The sequence below is a fragment of the Varanus komodoensis genome, unplaced genomic scaffold (genome assembly GCF_004798865.1).
Source record: "Varanus komodoensis strain SLA01 unplaced genomic scaffold, ASM479886v1 scaffold2, whole genome shotgun sequence".
NCBI lineage: Eukaryota > Metazoa > Chordata > Lepidosauria > Squamata > Varanidae > Varanus > Varanus komodoensis.
The window spans coordinates 58,357,419-58,380,469 of record NW_025335568.1 but is presented as its reverse complement, the minus strand read 5'-3'; the positions used below and the strand labels follow the sequence as shown (position 1 = coordinate 58,380,469).

The 23,051-nt window shown below is 47.9% G+C and overlaps 1 protein-coding gene across 2 annotated transcripts in view; it reads left to right on the top strand.

Annotated features, from left to right (window-relative positions):
* LOC123022540 (cullin-9-like) overlaps positions 1 to 22,726 on the top strand; it is a 64,324-nt gene extending 41,598 nt beyond the window's left edge. Inside the window, exons 18-41 of one of the 2 annotated variants that reach the window (XM_044428306.1) lie at positions 154 to 249; positions 1,018 to 1,193; positions 1,527 to 1,660; positions 1,763 to 1,948; positions 2,211 to 2,326; positions 3,074 to 3,256; positions 3,573 to 3,730; positions 3,996 to 4,239; positions 4,406 to 4,577; positions 5,162 to 5,307; positions 5,946 to 6,054; positions 6,281 to 6,477; positions 6,563 to 6,837; positions 6,920 to 7,283; positions 7,719 to 7,859; positions 9,523 to 9,687; positions 9,789 to 9,952; positions 14,154 to 14,247; positions 14,651 to 14,725; positions 16,518 to 16,628; positions 17,837 to 17,954; positions 19,979 to 20,112; positions 20,375 to 20,466; positions 21,265 to 22,726. In XM_044428306.1, the coding sequence (XP_044284241.1) occupies positions 154 to 249; positions 1,018 to 1,193; positions 1,527 to 1,660; positions 1,763 to 1,948; positions 2,211 to 2,326; positions 3,074 to 3,256; positions 3,573 to 3,730; positions 3,996 to 4,239; positions 4,406 to 4,577; positions 5,162 to 5,307; positions 5,946 to 6,054; positions 6,281 to 6,477; positions 6,563 to 6,837; positions 6,920 to 7,283; positions 7,719 to 7,859; positions 9,523 to 9,687; positions 9,789 to 9,952; positions 14,154 to 14,247; positions 14,651 to 14,725; positions 16,518 to 16,628; positions 17,837 to 17,954; positions 19,979 to 20,112; positions 20,375 to 20,466; positions 21,265 to 21,475 (3,861 nt within the window). In that variant the 3' untranslated portion in view covers positions 21,476 to 22,726. Of the gene's footprint in view, positions 1 to 153; positions 250 to 1,017; positions 1,194 to 1,526; positions 1,661 to 1,762; positions 1,949 to 2,210; positions 2,327 to 3,073; positions 3,257 to 3,572; positions 3,731 to 3,995; positions 4,240 to 4,405; positions 4,578 to 5,161; positions 5,308 to 5,945; positions 6,055 to 6,280; positions 6,478 to 6,562; positions 6,838 to 6,919; positions 7,284 to 7,718; positions 7,860 to 9,522; positions 9,688 to 9,788; positions 9,953 to 13,619; positions 13,746 to 14,153; positions 14,248 to 14,650; positions 14,726 to 16,517; positions 16,629 to 17,836; positions 17,955 to 19,978; positions 20,113 to 20,374; positions 20,467 to 21,264 lie in introns of those variants that run through there. The other variant, XR_006414532.1, reaches the window with a different exon arrangement.
* The last annotated feature ends 325 nt before the right edge of the window (positions 22,727 to 23,051 follow it).

Here is a 23,051-nt window from a genome sequence, read left to right as displayed (position 1 = left end):
CATAAGGCTGTAGTAAGAAAAACTCTAGTTTTTTACATCCATGGGGAACACTTCCATAAAGAAGCACTTGCTTCCTTAGTGGTCTCCTGTGAATGATGCAGGATTGCAGTAGCACATCTGTGTCCTGGTGAGACTTTGCTGTTTTCCTAATAGGTGAACGTCCTGCCTTCAGCCAGCAGAGTGGTTCTTCTGGAGAACATGATCCGCTTCTGGCCCATCGTACAGATCAAAATCAAGCGTTGTCAGCAGGTAGGGCGATGCATTGAACATACAGCAAAACAGACGGAGTAGTTTGAATAGGTCTGGCTGCACACCTTTCTGCACAGCCCGTTTTAGTGCACGGGTTTAATTCAACATGCAGCATCAACCCAGACAGCTATCCTCAAATTAGTAGAAGTGTTTTCAGGAGTATGGCATTTTTCAAACGTTTGCTTTGAAGCATTATAATTGGAAAAATACAGTACTTTCTCAAAGGTAATAGATTTATTGCCACAGTAATAGTTGCATGGAATGAAGCTGCCCAAGTTCTGGGGAGAGGAGCAAAGTGCAGTTTTTCTGGTGAGCAACTGACGAGGAAAGTGATGTTTATTTGTTGCTCTTCAGCTCAGTCATATTTCACCAGTTGCTCAAGCAGGTTGCACTGGTTTTGGGAAGCGGGGTGGAATCTTGTTCACTTTTCTTTGTGTATGTGTGTAAATTTGGAGTTTGGGCACTCTACTACACAACTCATACCAAGGAGAGCATGGTTGTTTTGGAACAGACAATCAGTAGTTTCCCTACAAAGGAGTGTTACACACACACACACACTGCAGTTCTGTTTTAAGTAGCTGGAATCCTTTTGGCCTCTGTTGTACTAACATGAATTTCAGAATTATTGCTCAGTGATGAAACTTGGGTTGTGTCCTACTCTTGAATGATCATGTGGAAAGGTACTTGGAGATAATTCATTATTAGGGGAGGGGTTACTGCTGTGTAGGACGTGCAGTGCTCCATCACTGAGGCTGGTGGTGTTCCCAGGGCGGCATTGACACGCGAGTGCGTGGCCTCGAGGTGCTGGGGCCCAAGCCCACCTTCTGGCCCATCTTCAAGGAGCAGCTGTGCCGGCGCACGTACCTCTTCTACACCACCAAGGCGCACACCTGGTGCCAGGAAATCTCTGAAGATCGAATGCAGCTGCTGCAGCTGTTCAGCAGGTCAGGCTTTCCCCCTCCTCTCCCCAGAGCTGCTCTCAGGGAGGGTTTGGAGGAGGGATCCCGGGGCAGAGCAGGACCGGGCAGGATTTGGTCCCCAGTCGGCAGCAGAGAGGGGCCGGTGTGCCCCCGAGGCCCCCTTCTCTGAGAATCGGCTTTGCCTTGTCCCTCCCCTTCATCTGCATCCCTCACCTTGTCCCTGCCCCTGCCCCTGCCCCTGCCCCAGCCCCGGCACGTGCTCCCCCTGTGCATTACTAAGCCCCCCTGCCCACACCCTTTGTGGCTACTGAGGTTTTGCTCAGAACAGTCGTTAACGCCACTCGTCTGCCTCTGCAGGCTGAACAGCGCCTTGCGCCACGAGCAGGTGTTTGCCGACCGCTTCCTTCCCGACGACGAGGCCGCCCAGGCTTTGGGCAAGACCTGCTGGGAGGCGCTGATCACGCCCCTGGTGCAGAGCATCACCTCCCCAGGTACGGGGCCCCTTCCTGCCCAGGGACCGGGGTGGGCAGGCTTGGCCATCCCTCCCGCTTCCCAGCTGCCGCCTTGACTCCTGCCTCTTCCCGCCCTTCCAGATCCCAGCGGCATCAGCCCCCTGTCGTGGCTCCTGAGCCAGTATTTGGAGAACGTGGAGGTTGCCCGGCGCACCAAGAGCCGGGCCGCCGTCTTCAACTCCCGTGTGCGGCGCCTGAGCCACCTGCTGGTCCACGTGGACTCGAGCAGCCCCGAGCCTGAGGACCTGAAGCCCCCTGTCAAATCCAGTGAGTGCCCCCCCGGCCCATGGGGCGGGAGGGGCAGGCACTCCTTCCTGAGTCGAGGGCGGGCGGAGAAGCCGTGCAGGGGAGCCCTTGTGGGCAGAAGGCAGAGCACCAGTCCCCCTGGGGGCTGTGAGGGGCCCGGCTCCTTAGGGAAGGGCTCAGGGTGGTGGCACGCAGGCCTTGTTGTGGGGGGGCCCGGTCGGCGGTGGGAGGGCAGGCGCGGGGTCCTGGTGCCCCCGTTCACGCTGCGTGGCCCACTTTGCAGATGGGAAGAACGGCAGGAACAAGGAGCTGGGCTCAGGCACTGCCAAGGCCACGGTGAAGAAGCCCAGCAGCACGACGGGCATCACGCAGTGCTGGAAGGGCGTGGTCCAGCAGCAGGTAGGGTGGCCGGGGGCTGGCGCCTGGCCGGCAGCAGGCGTGCGGGTGCCCTTGCTCCCTGCTGGCCAGGGGAGCATCGCTGCGCGGGCCCCTCTCATCGCGGGGGAAGGGGGGGAGAGGGAAGCAAACAGCATCTTGAAACAGTGAGGATTGTGTTCTTTCTCCCTTTTAATGAATGTCAGCAACTTCAAGTTGTCAGCTTGCCATCGCTGAAGTATTCATAGCTTTAACTTAAGCATAGCTGATAGGTGATATTATAACTGAGTTTAATTTCAAATATGAATCCAACATCATTAGCAGGCCTCCTGTTTGATTCGTCTTCATTTAAGCAAATGAAAGAGAAATTGCTTCTTACTTTTCAAGGGCTTGCTTTCAGAAGATTTATCGCTAATAATCCTTTGACTTGAAAGAGAAAAGAGAAAGAAGAACGTCAAGTTCTAAAAACAACACACACACACAGATAGTTTTTAGACTTGGGGAGCCTACCTTATCTGGCTGTCCTGATAATCTGAGTGCATCAGACCCTCTTAGCATGAGCCTGGCCACTTCACCTGTCAGAGCAGTCTCCCGAGGGAGAGGCTGGAGAGGAATGTCTCTTCTCACCCGCATGTCCATGTTGGAGCAAGATAAGATGCCAGGGCACTCCGTGGGTGCTACTTGGCAGACTGCCATTTTCTCGGCCCCGCTGAGCGCGCTGGCCGGGTGTGGGTTCTGGTCCGTTCACGCTGCTCCTGCTGCCCCGCCCAGGTGAAGCGGTTCCTGGAGTCCTCGTGGCAGGCCCCCGACTTCGTGGAGCGCTACTGCAGCACCTACCAGCGCCTGCGCACGGCCATGGAGGAGCTCTTTGGGCAGCAGATGTCCTTCATGCTGGCCCTGTGCCATGGCTTCTCCGGGGGGCTGCTGCAGCTCTCCTTCCTGACGGCCATGCACGTGAGTAAGGGGGCGATCGGGTGGGCGCTGCCCCAGCTCACGGCAGGGAAGGGCTCCTTGACCTGCAACCTGTCAGCCCCAGGTCCCCCCGTCCCTGCCAGTTGTGGGGTGGAGGACGTCAAGTGGAGCTCCATTTCCTGGTGCAGAGCCTCGTCTTGATGCCAGCTCAGTCCGCCTCCCAGTCTGGGCTTCGCGTGTGGGCTCTGCCCCAGGGAAAGGGGCCTCCCTTGGAGGTTGTGTGGCAGACCGTCCGTCCTTCTGCTGGGAGCAGCTCCTCCTGACTGGTTCATCTGGAGCTTGCTGCTCTGCCCTGCAGGTGAGCGAGCAGTTTGCCCGTTACATCGACCGGTGGATTCAAGAGAGCTGGGCGAATTCCGGCAACGTGGAGAGCCTGCAGCGCCTGCAGCAGAGCCTGGAGCCCATCCTCTTCCTGGCAGGCCTCGAGCTGGCCAACACCTTTGAGCACTTCTACCGGTGAGGCCCTCGCGGTGGGGGAGGTGGTGTGGGCCTCTAGCTGGGGGCAAGAGGCAGCCTCCGGCGGGAGCCCCTTGAACAGGGGCGGCAGGCGTCCTGCTGGCACTTCGGGATGGGTGGCGGTTCCCAGGGATGCGCGCTGCTGCGCCTTCTGTGCGCAGGGTGGGTGGCCGTGGCCCTGGGGGGAGCGGTGGTGGGGTGTGGAGCGAGGCGAGCTGGAGCGCTCCCGCTGCGTCACCTCTCCCTGCACTCCTCGCCTCGCCAGGTACTACCTGGGGGACCGGCTGCTGTCCCAGGGCAAGACGTGGCTGGAGACGGCCGTGGTGGAGCACATCGGGCTCTGCTTCCCCAACCGGTTCCCTCAGCAGATGCTGAAGAACCTGAGCGAGCTGGAGCAGCAGCAGCAGCAGTTCCACCTCTTCCAGCTGCAGCAGCTCGACAAGCATCTGCTGGAACTCGATCAGCGTGGAAAACAGGAGGAGGAGGCGGAGGAGGAAGAGGAAGCAGTGGTGAGTGCGGGGGGCAGGAGGATCGCGTCTCCCAGGGCCGGATCGTTCCCCACAAGCCAAAGAGCTCCACATTGCCAGGCATTTTTGCCTTCCCCTTCTGCTCCCTGCTGGTTGGTCTGGCCAGGGGCCTCCAAGGCCAGGAGCCTAATGCTGGTCCCACTCGCAGACGATGGAGGTGGAGCCGTTCCCTCAGGAGGAGGAGGCTGACGTGAAGGTGCTGGCTTTGTCCCCACGCTGCTGGACCATCTCACCGCTCTGCTACCTGGAGGAGCCTGCCCGGTTTTTCCCGCCATCCCTCAGCCAGCACCTGAGCAAGTTTGCAGATTTCTACACCCAGAGTGAGTGTCGAGGTGTCCTTGGGCCTCCCTGGGCCCGGCAGGGCAGGGCGGTCCCTGCAGGTTTCCCATGGGCTCAGCTGGGGCAGGGCGGTCCCTGCAGATTTCCCGTGGGCTCAGCTGGGGCAGGGCAGGGCAGGGCGGTCCCTGCAGATTTCCCGTGGGCTCAGCTGGGGCAGGGCAGGGCAGGGGCAGACGCCCAGAGACACTGCGCCTGGGGAGTGTCCGCACGTTGCAGATGAGCGGCATCAGGCTTTCGACAGGAGTGACAGAAAAGCTCTGGGAGAGCGTTGCGTCTTTGGGCCAGATTGAATAGCTGAGAGGCAGCAGTGGATTTAAGGAACCCCCCAGGCAAATAACAAGCCTTGTTGGGCTAGATCCAGGGCGAGAGCTGCAATATCCTGTGCTTTTGAAGAGAGAGGGCAGCCTCGCCCGGGGACTGCAAATGGGCGTCCCTCCTTTGGCCCCTCGCGATCGCTGCCTTGCGAGGAAAGGAGCCTTACACGGTGCCCAGCCGGGCGCTCACAGCCCTCTCTTGGCTTCGTGCGCACGGGCGTCCCTGAGACCCTCCTCTCCGTCCCTTGCAGGTCAGAGCCGCTTCGGACAAGAGCACACCAAGCCGCGACGTTTGCAGTGGACGTGGCTGGGCCACGCTGAGCTGGAGCACCAGGGCTGCGTCCTGCACGTGTCCACTTTGCAGATGTACATTCTTCTGTGCTTCAACGACGCTGAGGTCCTGACGGCCTCCTCGCTCTCGCTCTCGCTCTCTCTTTGCCAGCCTGGCTTTCTGTGGCTCTGGGGATGGGATCCTTTCCCTTGAAGCAGTTGCCCACGATTAAGTTGAAATTTCTGCACATTAACGGATAAGCGCACATCCCAAGGGTCGGTTGTGCACGAGAGCACAGCCCATGCAATGTGCACCGGATGCGTTCCCACGGGGGCAATTTCTGTATTACTCAGATACTCCCACTTTGCTCTTTGGCGTAAAGTTACACAGTTCGGGCCATGGCTGAGGTCGAGGAGTGAGACGCATTTCTGCTCACCGGCCTGTCTTTAGCCAGGGATCGTGCTGGAATCGCCTGAGATTTGGGCCGTGGGTGGCTTCTGGATCATGTTGGCAGGTGTTTTGCAGAGTCGGGCATCCACTGCCCAAAGATTTACTGAGTGCCCGAGAGCCTGAGATCACCTGTTCGGAGATAGCCAGCCTCTCCATCGCCTGCAGCGCCAGGATCTCCGACTGGCCTGCAGGTTGAAGGCTGAAGCTTGAGGCAGCATCCCATGCACAGTGATGGCGTGGAGCTGCACGCTCCTCTTTATCTCTGCTTCTCTCAGTGTACTCAGCTTCCTTTCCTGCTCCTCTGTTGGCTGTAGGAGGTTTCTGTGGAAGTTCTGTCGCAGGAGACTGGTCTCTCCCCCGTCCTCCTCAGTCACGCATTGAATCCCCTGACGAAAGAGAACGGGATCCTGACCCAGAATCAGAGTAAGTGTGGAGGAGGAACCGCCAGGTAGGGGGTCTTGACCCGGCATGGTGGGCCGGATCCTGACTTTCTGCTTTATCCATGGACCATGCGGTGTGCCAGCTCTGGATGGGGAAGCCGAAGGGGATGTCCCAAGCCAGACATCTCCAAGAGCAGCTCATTGTGCGGCTTCAGGAAGCCTGAAATGCCTTTGCTGCAGGTAAATGGGCATCTCTGCTTTGGTTCTAGGTGTCCTGAGGCTGAACGAGGTGACGCTGTCTCAGGTGTCGGGCCAGCACCTGTGGCTGTTGCCCAAACAGACATACCTGAATGTGGAGGAGAACGAGGCCAGCGCTCTGGAGAGGAAGAGGAACATCATCTGCTGCCTGCTCATCCAGATCCTGAAAGAGGAGAAGGAGATACACATCGACAACTTGGTGTTCCGAGTAAGGCGTGTGCGGATGGGGCCTTGCAGCTTCCTCCAGCTGGTAGCCAGAGCAGGGACTAATTCACTCTCTGTACCTCTCCCAGGTGATGGATGCCTGCCAGAAATGGGAATCCGGCTCAGCTCTGAAGTTCTTGAGCTTCTGTTGTAGCAGTACTGATGTCCTGTCCTGCATCTTGCATCTGCTGAACCAGGGCTACATCCGCCGTCAGGAGGACAACCCACAGCTCCTGGAGTACATCTCTGTAGAGCCCACCACACCTCACCGGGGGCAAGCACAGCTCATCTTTCAGAGCACAGATTGCCAGAAGGAAAAGGGCCCTTTGGAGACCGATACAGCCCACAAATGTTCTCCGTTCAGGTATTTTTAAGAACATACTGTGCATAACAGTAGGAACAGGCCCTGTCTGCATGCTCTTGATAAGAAATTTGCTTGCTGCTAGGTTGGATGCCTTTGGCCTTGGCACAGAACAAGTGCTGATGGAAACGGTATTGCTGCCCATGGGACGCACAATGAACCAAGAAGAGGTTGGAGCACTGATGACTCAGACTGTGGAAAGGGTTTCGGATACTCTGAGTGTGACTGCAGATATAGCCCAGCACCTGCTGATACACTGCAAGTGGAATGTGGATGTCCTGATCCAGCGCTATACGGAGGATCCGGAGCTGCTGCTGTTTTCGTCAGGGCTGCAAGTGCGGAACCCCCAGCCACCCTCAAGCCCTGTCACCCACTGTCCAGTGTGTGTAAATCCACTGAGCCAAGCAGACAATCCACCTGTTCTCTGCTGCATGCACTACTGCTGTAAGGTGAGGATCTACTGTCCTGATGGCAGGCAGGCAGGCAGGCAGGCAGGCAGGATTCCCCATGCCCTGCTCTCACTTTTGCATGTGAGAACAGTTTCTTTCAGCAGTTCATACTGAAAATGCATTAGAAGAGGCGAAGGTGTAGTTCACCACCGCTTTTTCTGTGCAGTGCACCCAGTCTATATTCTTTTGTCCCTGTATCCATTCAGCTTACTTTGAGGCTCAAATGGTTGTCTCACTATCCAAATCCATGATGCAATTTTGTCACCTTTTGGAACTGATGCCCATCCTTATCTCTGAATTACTTGTAGGTTTTGGGAAATGATTTTGTCCTGTGTGGGCAGCAAGGCGTATTGCTGCCTGCAGTGTACTTGATGTCATGCATATGTTTAGATCTAGCCATCCTTTATTTTCCTTCCTCTCAATTATTTAAACTAGTCCTGCTGGAATGAATACTTGACAACTCGCATCGAACAAAATCTGATTCTGAACTGCACATGTCCCATCTCCGACTGCCCTGCACAGCCCACTACTGATTTTATCCGGTCTATCATTTCCTCCAAGGAAGTCATTGCCAAGGTAGGCACAACAGTTCTAGTAGGAATGATGGGAGGTGCAGTCATCTGGAGGGCACCAGGTGGGGACAAACACAGGCATAATCCATGGGAAGACTGACTAGCACTCATCAAATCAATGGGAGATTATGAATACAGACATTGTTGTGCCGAAAGAACACCTAGCTTGGGATCTGCTGTAATAGGTCATGCCAATAAAATTATTCCATGATTGCTAGAATCCGTAAGACCTCCCTGCTGTCTGTGCCCCATGTTGCAGAACATCTCATCTCCACAATAACTTACTTTGGAGGCATTTGGAGCAATATGCTGTGCAAGTGCTTCGTCCCATCAGTTAGATGCTGTGTTCAGGACTCTGGGATGGTCTGCTTTGGGAGGAAACTGGACGATTCCCTTGCTTTGAATCCAAGCAAAGCAAAGTGAAAGCTCCGTATTATTAATTTTTATGTACTAAGTCTTCCATTTACATGCAGTTTGCAAATTAGCATATTTGCTTATTTTGCGTTACTCTGATTTTTGCTATTCAGGAGGAATGGGAAGGGAAACTCAGTCCCTAATCACTGAAAATTCTATTGGGCATTTTCATACCCACATCATTCTGATATGCTCCAAAGAATTGCACTGAAATGTGTTCTTTTTAAAAAATAGTTCCCCTTTGTCAAGGAGATCACATTTCTTGAAGGCATTAGAGTAGCTATTCTCATACAGGTTTTTATTGACTCTCAGTTTTATAGGGCATCTAATATGTTTACCACTTATAGGTCAACAGTGGTTGTCCTGCTGTACTAGGATAAGTAGCACCTTGTTGCTCTTGAACTAAGAGATAAGCCCTTGAATCTTGACAGGGACTTGACACTATCAAGTTTAGAAGGACTTTCAGAAAGGGAAGCTCATTTCTTACTGTTGTAACTCCAGACCTTTCTATTTAAATAGTTCAGGGAGAGAATGAGTGGGAAGGGAGAGAGGAGATGTACCAATTCTACAGATTGGAAATTGGGTCATAGAGAAGAGCAATTGCTTGCGTGGGTTTCTGAGTAAGAGTTTTAACATTGGTTGTCCACTTTGTGAGCCTCTCGGGAACTGTTAACAGCTATTATTTTGGAATAAGAGAGCCAATGTGATGTAGTGGTTAAGAGTGTACAAAAGAAATGAGAATGTAAAAAGGTGCTATATAAAACCAGCGGTGATACATATGGAATAAATACATTTCAATATTGTTTAGACTGATTGTCCAGCATCTTCTAGAAGATCCCATTATTGCAAAAAAAGATAATGAACTCAATCTATTTTAAGCATAAATTGCTAATTTTACTAATTTGATTGCCACATTTTATCAAGCCACTCTATTAGAACCTTGTCTGATTTCTATTAGATAAAACACATTTTTTGTTGCCCAAGTAATAGTTATTTTCAGCATTTTGACATGATCTTTACCAAGTGGTAGAACTTCCAGGTTAGTGGGAAAATCAAACCAGCTATTCTGGTTATGGTCAGCATCCAAGTCTGCTTGAACACTTGATCTCTCGTTGTTGTTGTTTTTTGCACAGTGGTTTCTAATTATCCTCAGCAATTCTTCACATCACTTAGGGGATGAACTACCAGAAACATAACTACAGCTGTTGTGAAGGAACCCCAAAAGTGACTCCTGTATCTCTCTCTCTCTCCAGTATGAGAAAGCGCTCCTGAGGGGCTACGTTGAGTGCTGCTCAAACCTGACCTGGTGCACCAACCCTCAAGGCTGTGATCAGATTCTCTGCAAGGAAGGCCTTGGCTGTGGAGAAGCCTGTTCAAAGTGCTCTTGGATCTCCTGCTTCAACTGCAACTTCCCAGAAGTAAGGCTAAGATAAGGAGGAAGAAAGGGCTGTATATCCTTGCAGAACAATTCCTCTGGGTTTTTGCTCGACATGCAGTTCCGTCTGTGTTTTCCATGTAGGCACACTACCCTGCCAGTTGCAGCCACATGTCCCAGTGGATGGATGATGGTGGATTCTATGAAGGGATGACTGTGGAAGCCCAAAGCAAGCATCTTGCCAAACTTATCTCCAAGCGCTGCCCAAGTTGCCAAGCTCAAATAGAGAAAAATGAGGGGTGTCTACAGTGAGTACCTTTTTTGTGTATTTGTTGGCGTAGAGGGTAGAAGAAAGATGGCCAAGACAAGCAGGTGTGGCTAGCTGGGGTCTCCCCAGTATTTCTTGGCTTGTTGGCTGATGTATAGCTGCACTCATGTTAGATGGTTGCGTTCACCTGGCCTACCATCCTTGTCTGAGAGCTGGAAGCTATTTAACATCTTGTTAAAGCTATTTAACATCTACATGAAACTGCTGGGAGAGGTCATCAGGAGGTGTGGGCTGCAGAATCATCAGTACACTGATGATGCCCAGCTCTACCTCTCTTTTTCAGCCAATCCAGGTGAGGCAGTGGCTGTACTGAACCGGTGCCTGGCCGAGGTAATGGGCTGTATGAGGGTCAATAAGCTGAAGCTCAATCCAGACAAGACGGAGGTCCTGTTGGTGGGTGGTTTGGGCTCTGGGGTAGTAGGTGACTTGGACTTTGTCCTGAATGGGGTTGCACTCCCTCTGAAGGACAGGGTCTGCAGCTTGGGAGTGCTCCTCGACCCAGGGCTGTTTTTGGAAGCTCAGGTTACTGCGGTGGCGAGGAGCACTTTCCTTCAGCTTTGGTTGATCCATCAGCTGCGTCCCTACCTGGAGAACAATTGCCTGGCGACAGTGACACACGCATTGGTTACTTCCCGACTGGACTTCTGTAACACACTGTACATGGGTCTGCCCTTGAAGACGGTCCGAATACTTCAGATGGTGCAAAATAGAGCTGCCAGGTTGCTGATGGGGACTGGGCGTTATTCTCACGTAACCCCAGTCCTCTACCATCTTCACTGGCTCCCCATCGAAGTCCGGGCCCAATTCAAGGTGCTGGTTATCACCTATAAAGCCCTTAACGGCTTGGGACCTGGATATCTAAAGGAGCGCCTGCGTCCATATTTGCCCTCCCGCCACTTGAGATTGGTGGCAGAGGCCCTTCTCCGGGAACCCTCCGTGAAAGATATTAGGAGGGGTTTCTCTGCGGTGGCGCCCCACTTATGGAATGCGCTCCCCAGAGAGGTCCGCCTGGTGCCGTCATTATTTGCTTTTCGGCACCAGGCCAAGACCTTGTTATTTAATCGATATTTTAATAATTGTTGATTTTATTTATTGGTTTTAAAATATTGAGCCAGGATGTTTCCAGATTTTATATGTATGTATTTGTATATGTATTTACTTATGATGTTGGAAGCCGTCCCAAGGCTTATGCGAATGGGACGGCATACAAAAATTCCAAACGAACAAACAAACAAACAAAGCAGTCGACTTGTGCCTTCCTGTTTGTTCATGAGGCAAGAGGCTGTAGGACAAGGAAGGAGATTCAAGGGCAGTGGATTTTCAGTTCATTCATAGAATATTTGAAGATTTCAATTAGTCGTCAGGCCTTAGTAGTGGCAAAAGAATGCTAAAGATATTCTCAGGCTAGATAAGATATAATGACAATCACTTCTGCCTCTAAAAGAGGAAGGGTATACATTTGGGCAGGAAAGTGACTTTAAGGAAATTTGAGTTCTGTCATTCACTGAAGAAAAGGCAAAGCAGACATTTAATGATTTTGTTAATATATATGCTGATGAAAGATTTTTATTTGGACAACCTAGCACACACAAAATGGTAAAGATATCTAATAGCTAAAATGTAATTTTAAACACACACACACACTACAGGCTAAGACCTAGAAGCAACCTTTTAATGAACAAACTAATTGCCCATTGGAGCACCTATCCACAAGATTGTAGTGTTTGTAATGCAGAGTGCTTTGAACTGGGACTAAATGTTCTTAGGAATATTATGTAGTTCAACCCTTGTTAGCATGCATAAAATCCTTCTTGGAGGCATCTGTACCCACATGTAATTTTAGCCAGTCGCTCCTTTACTGTTAAATGCTCTTAGGAGGAGTCACTTTGGAATGGGAAATAGATTGATGGGAAGGCCACGTTTTAGTATTTCTGCTCTCAGCTGTTCTCCTAAAATTTCTCTTTGTAAGTGGGTCTTAAAGCTCACTATGTAGAGTAAAATGGGTCTGGAAGAATCATGGAGGAAATGGTTTGAGGAGAGAAAGGGAAGGGTTAAGTCTCAGAAAGAGGAAGAACTTTGCAGCTGGAAAGGGATAGGGGAAGGGGAATCTATTTTGCAGGTGGACGGCCAGCAATGGATTCAGTTCTGAGCTATCACATAGTAGGAAGGTCCATTTTACCATTTTTCTTTTGGATCCCTTTGCTCACAATGTCTGTTGTGGTTGCTTTTTTGTCAATTTAGTTGAACTGAGCTTTTGACACCCGGAAATATCAAAAGCCCGAGCAAATTAGTCAGATGCATTTGGCTGCTACCTTTGCTGGTGTGAGGAAAACCTGCCATTTCAATTTGTATCCTTAGTTAGTATAAGCATCTATAGTCTTGCTCTTATGCTGGAATTCTGGGGTCACAGCTTAGTTATAGTTCTGTTGCCATGTTTCTTAAAAGGTGTTGAGATGGCATGATTTCTTTCCTTTGAAGCTATGTCTTCTCACTATCATGTGATTTCCTGCTAGAGGAGATTTCAACATGCTCCTAATTTTTGCCAGATTAATTTTTGTATCGTTTCACTCCATGAGATGAAGAATCCACCCCACTCCAGTTCTCACAAATAATGCAGGATAGATAGCTGTAAATGCATCTTCCGATTGTCTTGTTTACAAAATGTGATTTCCCCCCCCCCATGCCGCTTTGATGTTTCAAGTGAAAAAGCAGCCAGTGTGCTGCATTGACCTGTACCAAAGTGGCATGTCTGACTTCTAGTCTTAATCTGAGTTCTGTCAAGATGAAGTTGCTTTTTGTATTCTGGTGTTAGGGAGGCTCACTAGGACAAAATCTGAAATCCTATTTGGGCGATACTCCATGCAATTAAGACCATGTGGAGAGACAAAGGAATCTTGCACATTGGCTCTTCCACTGCATCACGGGCTAGACTGATCTCCATGTTGTCTGTGCATTGAGGTCTTGTTACAACCTGGGGATGCTGATTGTACAGGATTTCCAGCCACAGGGTCTTCTGCTGTACCGACAAGTGGGGGAGGGCCTGTGGGGGTTTCACTTGGAGGGAAAACACCTGGCTAGGGGGTCAAGAAATACTTGCGGCCATTTCAGTTGGTGCTTTCATAGGCCACATTTTTATGCAGTTGCCATGGCTCTGCTGTGTTCTACGTCACCTAAGCTTTAATTCTGATCAGGTTTTGGGAGAGAATGTATTGACTAGTAATTGCTTTTGCCTGACTTCAGAGCTGTTTTTCTCTCCTTTGTCCTTTAGATATTATGTTGGCCACCCCTCCCCGCAGGGTCCTGCATTAAACTATCTGTGTATATGTTACCTCTTTAGAAATAATATCACAGTCTATGCCAAGCAAATATTTTCCTACTATATTTCTTCCCTTCTCTGACCTGTGTACATTACTCAGGATAGGGATTTATTTACTAACTGTGCTGAAGTTCAAATGCAACGCTTAGTGTGTGGAGGCACATGCGTGTTCCCCCCCTCTCTCTAAGCTGGAACATTTGAAGTTTGGCAGTCAAATAAAAGTGGAAAAAGTTCTTATACTGAAATAGATTTGGCAGTTTTATCTGTGTTGCTTTCAGCATTGCTTGTAAAATGCCCCAAATATAGCAGTGGTTCTCTCCTTTGTCTGTAGTGAATTTTTAGTATGGCGTTACAGGCCTAGGCATCTGACCAGTGCAGACTGGAGTTGGACAAGCATGTAACTGAAGATGAACTAGGCCAGTCCCAGTAAATTGTTGGCCTATGAAGATTAAATCTAGTAAGTCATCAAACTAACAAGGAAACATTTGGTGCATCAGGAATTTGGTTGCCGTATATTTGGTGAGGTCACTGACATGCTTTACTCATTCAGCTACACAGAGAGAGCTGATTAAGTTGTGGATTCTTTCACAGTTAATGGGGCCATGCACTCCTCAAAACAGTCTGGCCACCACTGCAATTTTTGAATAACTTTTATTATGAACTGTGAGTTAATCTTAGAAGCTTGTGTACAAATGCTAGTGATTTCACTCATAGTTTTCAGTTATCAGTGCAACCAGGAGACTCAACAGCCTTGAAGTTACCTTTTGCCTGTACAGAGTGTCATGTGCTACATGCAAGTTTGAGGAATAAGTTGTTGGCAAACACTGACATTAAAATTAATTGCCATTGTTTCTGTCATATGCAGTATGACTTGTGCCAAATGTAACCATGGATTTTGCTGGCGTTGCCTGAAGCCTTGGAAACCAACCCACAAGGATTATTACAACTGTTCTGCTATGGTGAGTGTATGAATGCGGAATGCTGGGCAAACTTGAAGCCTTTTCTGAGCACCATCAGTAGGAGAACCATTGTGGGAGAAGTGCATTATGTTTGGACAAAGGGCCTTTTTTGTGGTCACTTCCCTCTCTAAGGAAGTTCAGTTGGTGCTGACTTGACAGTCTTTTCACTGTCAAGCACCTTTTTTTGCTCAGGTATTTTAACAGGTGGCATCACTTCTGCCAGTAGCATAAGTTTGTCTGTTGCCTTTCTATTTTAATTGTTACATTGGATATTTTCTTTTTGATAGTGATATGCTTGTAATTTTGAACTTTTATGTCTGTATACTCTGAAAGCTGTTTTGCATGAAGGTTGGTCTAGAATTCAGTGCTTTAAGTTGTTCTTCGTTGCATTTTTCTCCGGCAGGTGAGCAAAGCAGCTCGACAGGAGAAGCGCTTCCAGGACTATAATGAAAGGTGCACTTTCCACCATCAAGCAAGGGTGAGGAGCATGTGCTTGAAATTGCATCTTTCTCCCTAGGTCATTTTAGACTATGTAGCCATAATTAGCTCTAATGAACAAGTTCAGTTCGAATCATAGTTATATGTTAGCACCTCATCCAGATAGTCAGGAAAGATTTATTGCTTTCCTGCTCTAAGTCTAAAAGTTGGCAGGATGACAGGGAGTGGAAGTGGCCCTCTCCTTCAGACAGTTTCTGCCTTTCAGCAGGAGAGCAAGACTTGCAGATTTTGTCTTGCAGCAAGGATGCACAAATTAGATCCTCTTTCCTGTCTTATGTAAAACCACTCAACACATTTTCAGCTTTCAACATTTAGATGGGTGAAATGGTTTGACTTTCTCACTCTTTCTTGGTTTTGGTAGGAAGGGTTTTAAGAATCCATTCCCCATGCCCCCACCCCTGCTATATCTTCTTTAGAGTGATCACCTCAAGACACAAGAGCTATGAGGGACCTTTGGAAAAAAGTGCTCCGGCCTAATTTTTTCCCCCTTGCTGTAACCCACTCCAGCCTGGGGAGGACATGCATTAAAGATGAAGCACCCTCAGAGAGTCCTGAGATGTCTCAGGAAGGCACCAGGTTTCAGAGGCTTATCTCTATTGTTACTCTGTTTGAGGGCACGTGGCACATTTGCGTTTTCCATATGTCAAGGCAAGTGGGGAATGCAGCACAGCTCTGTACACCTACATTCTGCATCATGCAACAAGTTGTGTGGGTGGACGGATGGTGGCAGATCCTTGGCTACAGCTAAAAAGGAAATCGTTGATCAAACGCTCCACAATAAATACACCATTACAGGCAGCTTTATTGAGCAGCTGCTTTCCATATTTGTTTTACAGTTGCTTTCATTCAAACTTTATGAATATCCAAAGAGGACTGGGGCACATTCGTCATCATGCATTACTGTGTTCGTGCTGAGCAAGAATAGGTAGCTGATCCAAGCATTAGTTGCAGAAATTGGCTACCAATACTACTTTGGGTTTTGTTTGCAAAAAGGGAAGCTGTTTGTGTTATGTGGAATTTCTGTCTGCATTTATTTTTCTTTATTCATTTATTTCATTTATTTAAAGTTTTGATAGACTCTGCTATAGCAACACTCCCAGAACTGTTTGCAGCATAAACATAATTGCAACAGCAAATCCATAGTGATCATAGCACTTCAAGAATAATAACAGAAATCATTAAAAATATAACACAATAGACATTGATCCACAGTAACCCATTGATCCTGACGTAAATAAAAACCAGATATTTCAGCCACAGATGATAAAAGGTGCACCTGGCCACAGGTGTCACCTGGTGCTTCAGGGACAACTTTGGATCTAGGAGCACCCCCAAGCTCCATACTCTGTCCTTCAGGGGGAATGCAGCCATCCAGGAGAGGACAGATAACCTCCCCGTGGACTGAGGCTCTGAGACATTGGTTCAGGTTTCCAGAGCTGACACCGCCTCACCTGGATCAGCTGCAAATGAGTGGTAGGGCTGAGTGTCAACAGCATACTGATGACCTCTCCTGGTGGATTGCATGCCCGGAATGGTTAACTACTTTGCCAAACAGACCAAAATATTAATCACAGTAGAAATAGGACAAGATCCTAGCCTGGAATGACAGATGACAAAGGTGGCCCTAGTCAGCTGGTGTTATTACTTCAGGAAGGTGTGTGCACGCATGTGTATGTGTGTATCCACTCACAGATAACAGGAAAACTTTCAGAGTAGCACTTTCAGTAAAGTGAAGGCAGCAGGAAACCTGAGACTATTCTCCTCCATTGCAGGAATTTGCCATGAACTTGCGAAATAGGGTCTCCTCAGTCAGTGATGTGCCACAAATTCGAACTTTGACGTTTGTTGTTGATGCCTGCAAAACACTGGAACAGGCGCGAAAAGTAAGTGCATACCTGTGAGGGGGGTGCTGTGGGAAACATGCAGCTCTCCTTGCTGTCTTTTCTCCCCTTCTGTTACAGTTCCTTCATTCTCTTCTTGGCAGCAGCCATTACAGATCAATTCCCATATGCCCCATTTTTAAAGGGGATCAACAACATTCAGATAAGTTGAAGAAATGTATTCTGTGAGGAGAGGGGACATGAGAGGAAGGGTGCAGAAGAATTTGGCCTAAGTTTCAATCCATGCGAACCTATGGCATTTCAGAGGCAGATTTATTGATTGAGTTTGCATACCTTGTTAAAATGGGATTGTCCAAGCATGGTGCCATAGGGTGGCTTCTTTGTCCCTACAAAGCTGCTCCAACAAGCCATGGCTTGTTGTATGGTTTTGAAGCCACCGCAGGCCTGCCATGTTGTCAGAACCCAGACAACTCTACAAGCTAAGGAGTAGCACAGAATCCCAAAGAGCTGCTTGGCAACAGCAATAGAAAGGCTATCAGTGTCAGCTGCCCCAAAAGAGTTGGAGCAGCACTTGGGGCAAAGCTGGCAAAGGCTTCTCCCCTCCTTGGAACCACCATGAGGCATTTCAGCCTCACAATGTCTTGCCTTCTTTTTTCTTTCTTTTTTTAAATTATGAGAGCTGCCTCTCTGAGCAACTTTTGTGATTCTTGTTTTTGGCACCAGCAAGATACTCCCCTTCCCCAAGGAGTCCCAGTCGTACCTTGAAAGGGCTGCCTGCTTTTTCAGCCTCTCCAGGGTCCTGCTGCATGGGCAGCTTGTCCATGAAAGTAACCCAGTGAGGCAGCTTTTGCCATATTCTCCCAAAAATGCTTTAAAGTAAAATCACAAGCCCAGGTGAAACCAAAATGGCTCATGACAGCTGCCTTTACTGATCCTTACTGTATGCATTTTGGTTGACCCCTTAGAAGTTGTTAGATTAGGACTGACAACAAATAACCTTGTGCAGATAACTGTTGAGTTCTTTCGATTCTGACTATCTTGTCAGCCCTGTAGGTTTCTTTTCTGAGTTGCTTGTGTTTTTAAATGGGTGCACTATTCTAGCTATACGTTTGGCAGAAGTAGCACAGAGCAGGGTAATAAGAAGGACCTTATGAAGGATCCCAGTGACAGAAGCCTTCCATTGGCAGAAGACACTTTCCTCTCTGTGTGTCCAAATTATATGTAGTCATGTGGTATGCATCCTCTTTCAGGTACTGGCTTATTCCTGTGTGTACAGTTACTATAACCAAGACACTGAAAAGATGGATATCATGGAGCAACAGTCAGAGAACCTGGAGCTGCACACAAATGCTCTGCAGATCCTTTTGGGTGAGTCAGTGCAAGTGATCCAGTACTACCTTGCAACAGGTGAGGGAGTATTTCCTCACTGCCAACATTTTTGGTTCATTCCATTCAAATACTTGGTCTGGCTTTGGCTCTGTATCACCTGACATTCTAAATTATTATTATTATTATTATAACATTTCTATGCCGCCCCTTGCCGAAACCTCGGGGTGGCTTACAACACGATAAAATACAATGAAATACAATAGCACATAATAAATTACCATTAAATACAAAATACAAAAAATACATTGGTTTACAAATATAAGATTAAAATTATCAGTATAACTTAAGTAAATAAAAATATAGGAGGAGAAAGAGAAGGAAGAAGAAGTTGCCCTGGCCAGATCATATGTTTTAACAATTCAGATGATGTTTAAATAAAAAGGTCTTTACCTGGCGCCGAAAAACCAGTAACGACGGTGCCAGGCAGACCTCTTTGGGGAGTGAATTCCATAGGTTGGGTGCCACCGCTGAGAAAGCCCTCCTCCGAGTACTTACTCTCCTAATTTCTTTCATGGAGGGTTCCCGGAGAAGGGACTCTCCCGCAGATCTCAAAGGGCGGTCGGGCATATACGGACGTAAGCGCTCGTTCAGGTAGCCAGGACCCAAGCCGTTTAGGGCTTTATAGGTCATAATCAACACCTTGAATTGGGCCCGGGCTTCAATGGGAAGCCAGTGAAGCTGACGGAGGACTGGAGTTATGTGAGCATAACGCCCCGTCCCCGTCAGCAACCTGGCAGCTCTATTTTGCACCAATTGAAGTGTTCGGACTGTCTTCAGGGGAAGCCCCACGTAAAGCGCGTTACAGAAGTCTAGGCGGGAAGTCACCAGCGCGTGTGTCACCGTCGCCAGGCAGTCGTACTCCAGGTAGGGGCGCAGCTGATTAATCAGCCGAAGCTGAAGGAAGGCGTTCCTCGCCACCGCTGTCACCTGAGCTTCCAAAGAAAGCTCTGGGTCGAGGAGTACTCCTAGGCTGCGGACCTTATCCCTAAGAGGGAGTGTTGCATACATAATTTTTAAAAAGAGATCAACAAATGCTATGTTCTCTGGAGGTATCAGACGATCTAGACTGTTAGTTCTATTGCAACTGTGAACAGCCCGGTCTTACACCCCACCGTGATTTCATGTGGCTCAGCCAGTTTTTCCCCACCTTATAAGTAGTAAAGAATGTTTCTGCAAAAAGTAGTTAGCAGAACTGTGGGGGGCTGGAATAAAACTTGCTATATTAGTGATGAAAATCCAGCCATTGTTCAAGCACGTATTCTGTGTGGGTGGGCAGTTGTCAGAGAGCAAGTTACAAGACGGAGGCTGCTGGAGTTTCAAGGCTGGCTCTTTGGGAGTCACATATTGTGCTCACATGATCTCTGAGAGAAGGAGCAAATTTAGCTGAAACCTTCCTTCCATATTGTGACATGGAAAACACGGAAAACTCCAAATGTGTCCTGCATGTGTCTTCTTCCGTCAGTATCCAAAGCTGTCACTGCAGCTTGTAAGCCAGTAGGAGGGAGGACTACTGGAGTGTGATACGTTTTCCCTTGTTAACTGTGGCTCTAATACAAGGTGTTCCAGTAGATTTGTCAAATTTTAATCTGGACATATGGGGGTCTATACCTGTAAGAAGACAGAAGATAGCCCCTGCCCCAGTCCTCCACTTTCCTCCTCCATCTGTAGGGGACAGTCAAGCTCCTTTTTTACTTTATAACAAGCAAGAGAGGAGGGTGGCTAAAGGCCATGGTTTTTGGAAAAATGGCAATTCTGGGGCTACTTTACGCATACCTGGATAGCCTTCAGTATTCAGGCTAGAAAAAGTGGGAGAAAAAGGAATCTTCATATTTTGTGCAACTCTTCTGAATTGAGCTGAAATTCACTGCAAGTCCAGCACTGTGAAACCTCCTTCCCTGCCTGTAATTTTGTAGGCTGCACTAGCTGGTTTAAGTTTACTGTTTTGGTTGTCACCACTTAACTTGCTACCTGAAAGTTAATGTTGTTTTGACCCTCTATTCCAGAAGAGTCATTGCTGCAGTGCCAAGATCTTGCCTCTTCCATTCGGCTACTGAAAGCAGAACATTTTAATACAGGTCTAGAGTTAGTTCGTAGGATCCAAGAACGACTCCAAGCAATTCTGCAGCATGCCACTCAGGTAACTACTGTATTTTTAGCAATTTTGTTTAGAAGGAAAATATTAATGTATTATTAATATTAATGTAAAGCAGGTCTAGATTGTTGTGAGCCGCCCCGAGGCTTTGTAGCGATGGGGCGGCATAGAAATGTATTAGTTGAAAGAAGGGGAGGGGAAGGAAGGGGAGGGAGGGAGGGAGGAAGGTGCAGTTTGCTTAGGGCAGAGATCTCTGGTGCTAGCATCTGGATGACATCATTTTCTGACCTTTCTTATTTCATGGCAGGACTTCCGAGTGGGGTTCCAGAGCCAACAAACCTCTGAACAGAGGGAGATTAAGTTATCTAATGTGCCTAATGCTACTCCTGCTTATAAAGAGTGAGTTTTCTTCTGGGGATGACATGGACAATTGAGCTAAGGTGTGGCAAGTTTTACATAGTTTGTGTGATGCTAGGATAACATCTAGCATCTAGCCCCCACTTTGACTGGGCAGTTCTTTCTCTCCACTAAAAGGTGCTCCTTTTTTCCTATACAGTGTAATGTTCTGTTTTCTACAATGTCTTGGGTAGAAAATCTTGGAAGATGAGTAGCCTTTGGGGCACGCAAGGTGTTTTTGTCAGCAAAAGAAGAGGTTCTCTGTGTGCCATTGTTTAAGACACAGTACCCAAAGGATTGTGATGTGTTAAAATGTGTTAAATTGTAATGTGTATACATGTGTTATTTATTCAGTTCTAGCAGGATTCATAATGTTTGAAGACCTAATTATACAGGATTCATAACGTTTGAAGACCTAATTATGTTTGAAGACCTAATTATATTCTCCTATCATGAAAGAGGCCTAGCTCAGGGATAGGTACCTTTTGGCCCTTCAGATATTGTTGGACTCAATTCCCAATAGCCCTGCCCAGCACAGCTTGTGGTGAAGGATTATGGGAGCTGCAGTTCAGCAACATCTGGAAGGCAACAAGTTGCCCATCTCTTGTCTAATTGGTGGCTAATTTCAGAACTGCTGGTGACAGCCGTGGCTGCAGCACGTTTGTTCTCGATTGTGCTGGAGGAGAAAGAGTCAGAGACGATGGGATTTAGAGCTCTATTATAGAACTATCTGCTTCACTAAGCTATGAGAAACAGAAACATGTACAAAGTGCACTGACTGCTTGGTTTGTTTCTGCACAGGCTGGTTTTTGATGAGGGATCTGATTCGCCTGACACAGATGATGGTGGCAAAGAGGAGGAGGAGGATGAAGATGAGGAGTATGTTCCTGAGTGGCAGGACGAGTATGATGATGAAGATCTTGACGATGACAATATTTCTTACGACGACGAATCAGAAAATCTGGAGAGGGAGTCTTTCCTTTTTGAAGATGAAGATGAAATATATGATTAGAGTTGGGCTCCTGTCACTCCAAAACCACAGAGAATTTTGGAGTAAACCTTGCCTGTCAACCCAGACTGCCTTGTCCCTGTTGCGCTCTGTGCTCTGCACCTGCCTTCATCAAACACAGCAGGGAGAAGACTAGACTTTAGTCAGGTGAGAGGAAGCTGTATGGTAGAGGACACTTTCCGCTTTGAGATGGCTGCCTTGTGCCTCTTAATGAAATGTACAGGGTGCTGTGCCTGATTACATATGAACTTCCTTGGCAAAAGAGGGTCAGCCGAGATTTCGTCATACCCTTTGCTTTGGAATAAGATCAAGAACCAGGCTAGAAGCAGGTCCAGCCGTTGCCTTGGTCCCATTACTGGCTTCAACTCTGAGAGTTTAAAGGAGTGCCACACCTCATCAGTGTCTGTGAAAGGTTATACATCACCCTGTATTCCCCGTGTTTGATTGCCATTAGCTACCATTATGCAGGAATCCTGCCTTAGCAAAGTCTATTTGATTTTATCATCTAGATTGACAATGACTGACATCCCAGGAGAGAGTAATGACACCAGCCTTATGAGTGCCAGTTCTAGTGCAATGATCAACTTTCCAGTAGTGATGTTCCATGTGGCAAATACATGGACGTACCAATGCATGTGTGTACATGTGTGCGCGCACAGGTGATGTCTCTTTAGGACCTCTGTCTGCCACGACAACTCTCACTTCTGTTCTAGCACAAGTCTAGAAACACAAGTGAAACTTTTCACTCCACTGCTATGGAAAGCATTATAGTGGAGTGAACACACACAGAGACAGTTTCTGTCTACCTGGAAAAAAAGGCAATTTAGCTGACATGTGCGTTTGGAGATGAGAGCTAGTGAAATGGTTAAAACCAAATGCCCCAAACTGAGCTAAAGGTTCCCTTGCTCTGCTCTTTCTCTCATCTATGGTTCTGTGGGCTTCCAGTGCTCTCAGTGGACATGGTTTTCTCTTTTGTTGAGAGGCAAGTTTTCTGTATCTTTTTTGTTGTTGTTGCCGTTGCCATTGTTGTTCCTTTGTCATTGGAATTATAACCTCTTCCTACAGATGGGAGTTCTGCAGGTTATAGAGGTTCAGAGGGTTCATATATATATAATATAAATATATATATATATATATGCAGAAGCTGAAATTCTTCAGATTATTATGCTTTATCTTTTCTTGAAAAATGAAAAAGAATCCTGAAAGAACAAGATTATGCAACTTCTGTTTATGAAATAAACAGTTTTTCTTCTATTACTGTCTTTTGTGTGGTTCTTTTATTCTGCTCTCATAGCTTCCCAGCCCTTGTTCCAAGAGCCAGAATGATGCAATGGCTAGAGTAATGGTTGGAACCTGGAACTCAGGAGATGCATGTTCTAATTCTCATCTGGCCATGGCACTCACTGGATGACTTTGGACCAGGCAAAGACTCTCAGCCTAACCTATTTCACAGGGCTGTTGTGAGAATAAAATGGAAATGATGGGCTCTGTTGGGTTTCTTGCAAGAGAAAATACTTCAGGATATAAATAATAAAATAAATAGAGCTAAAATCAGTGTTACGAGGAATGTAGGGTTGTG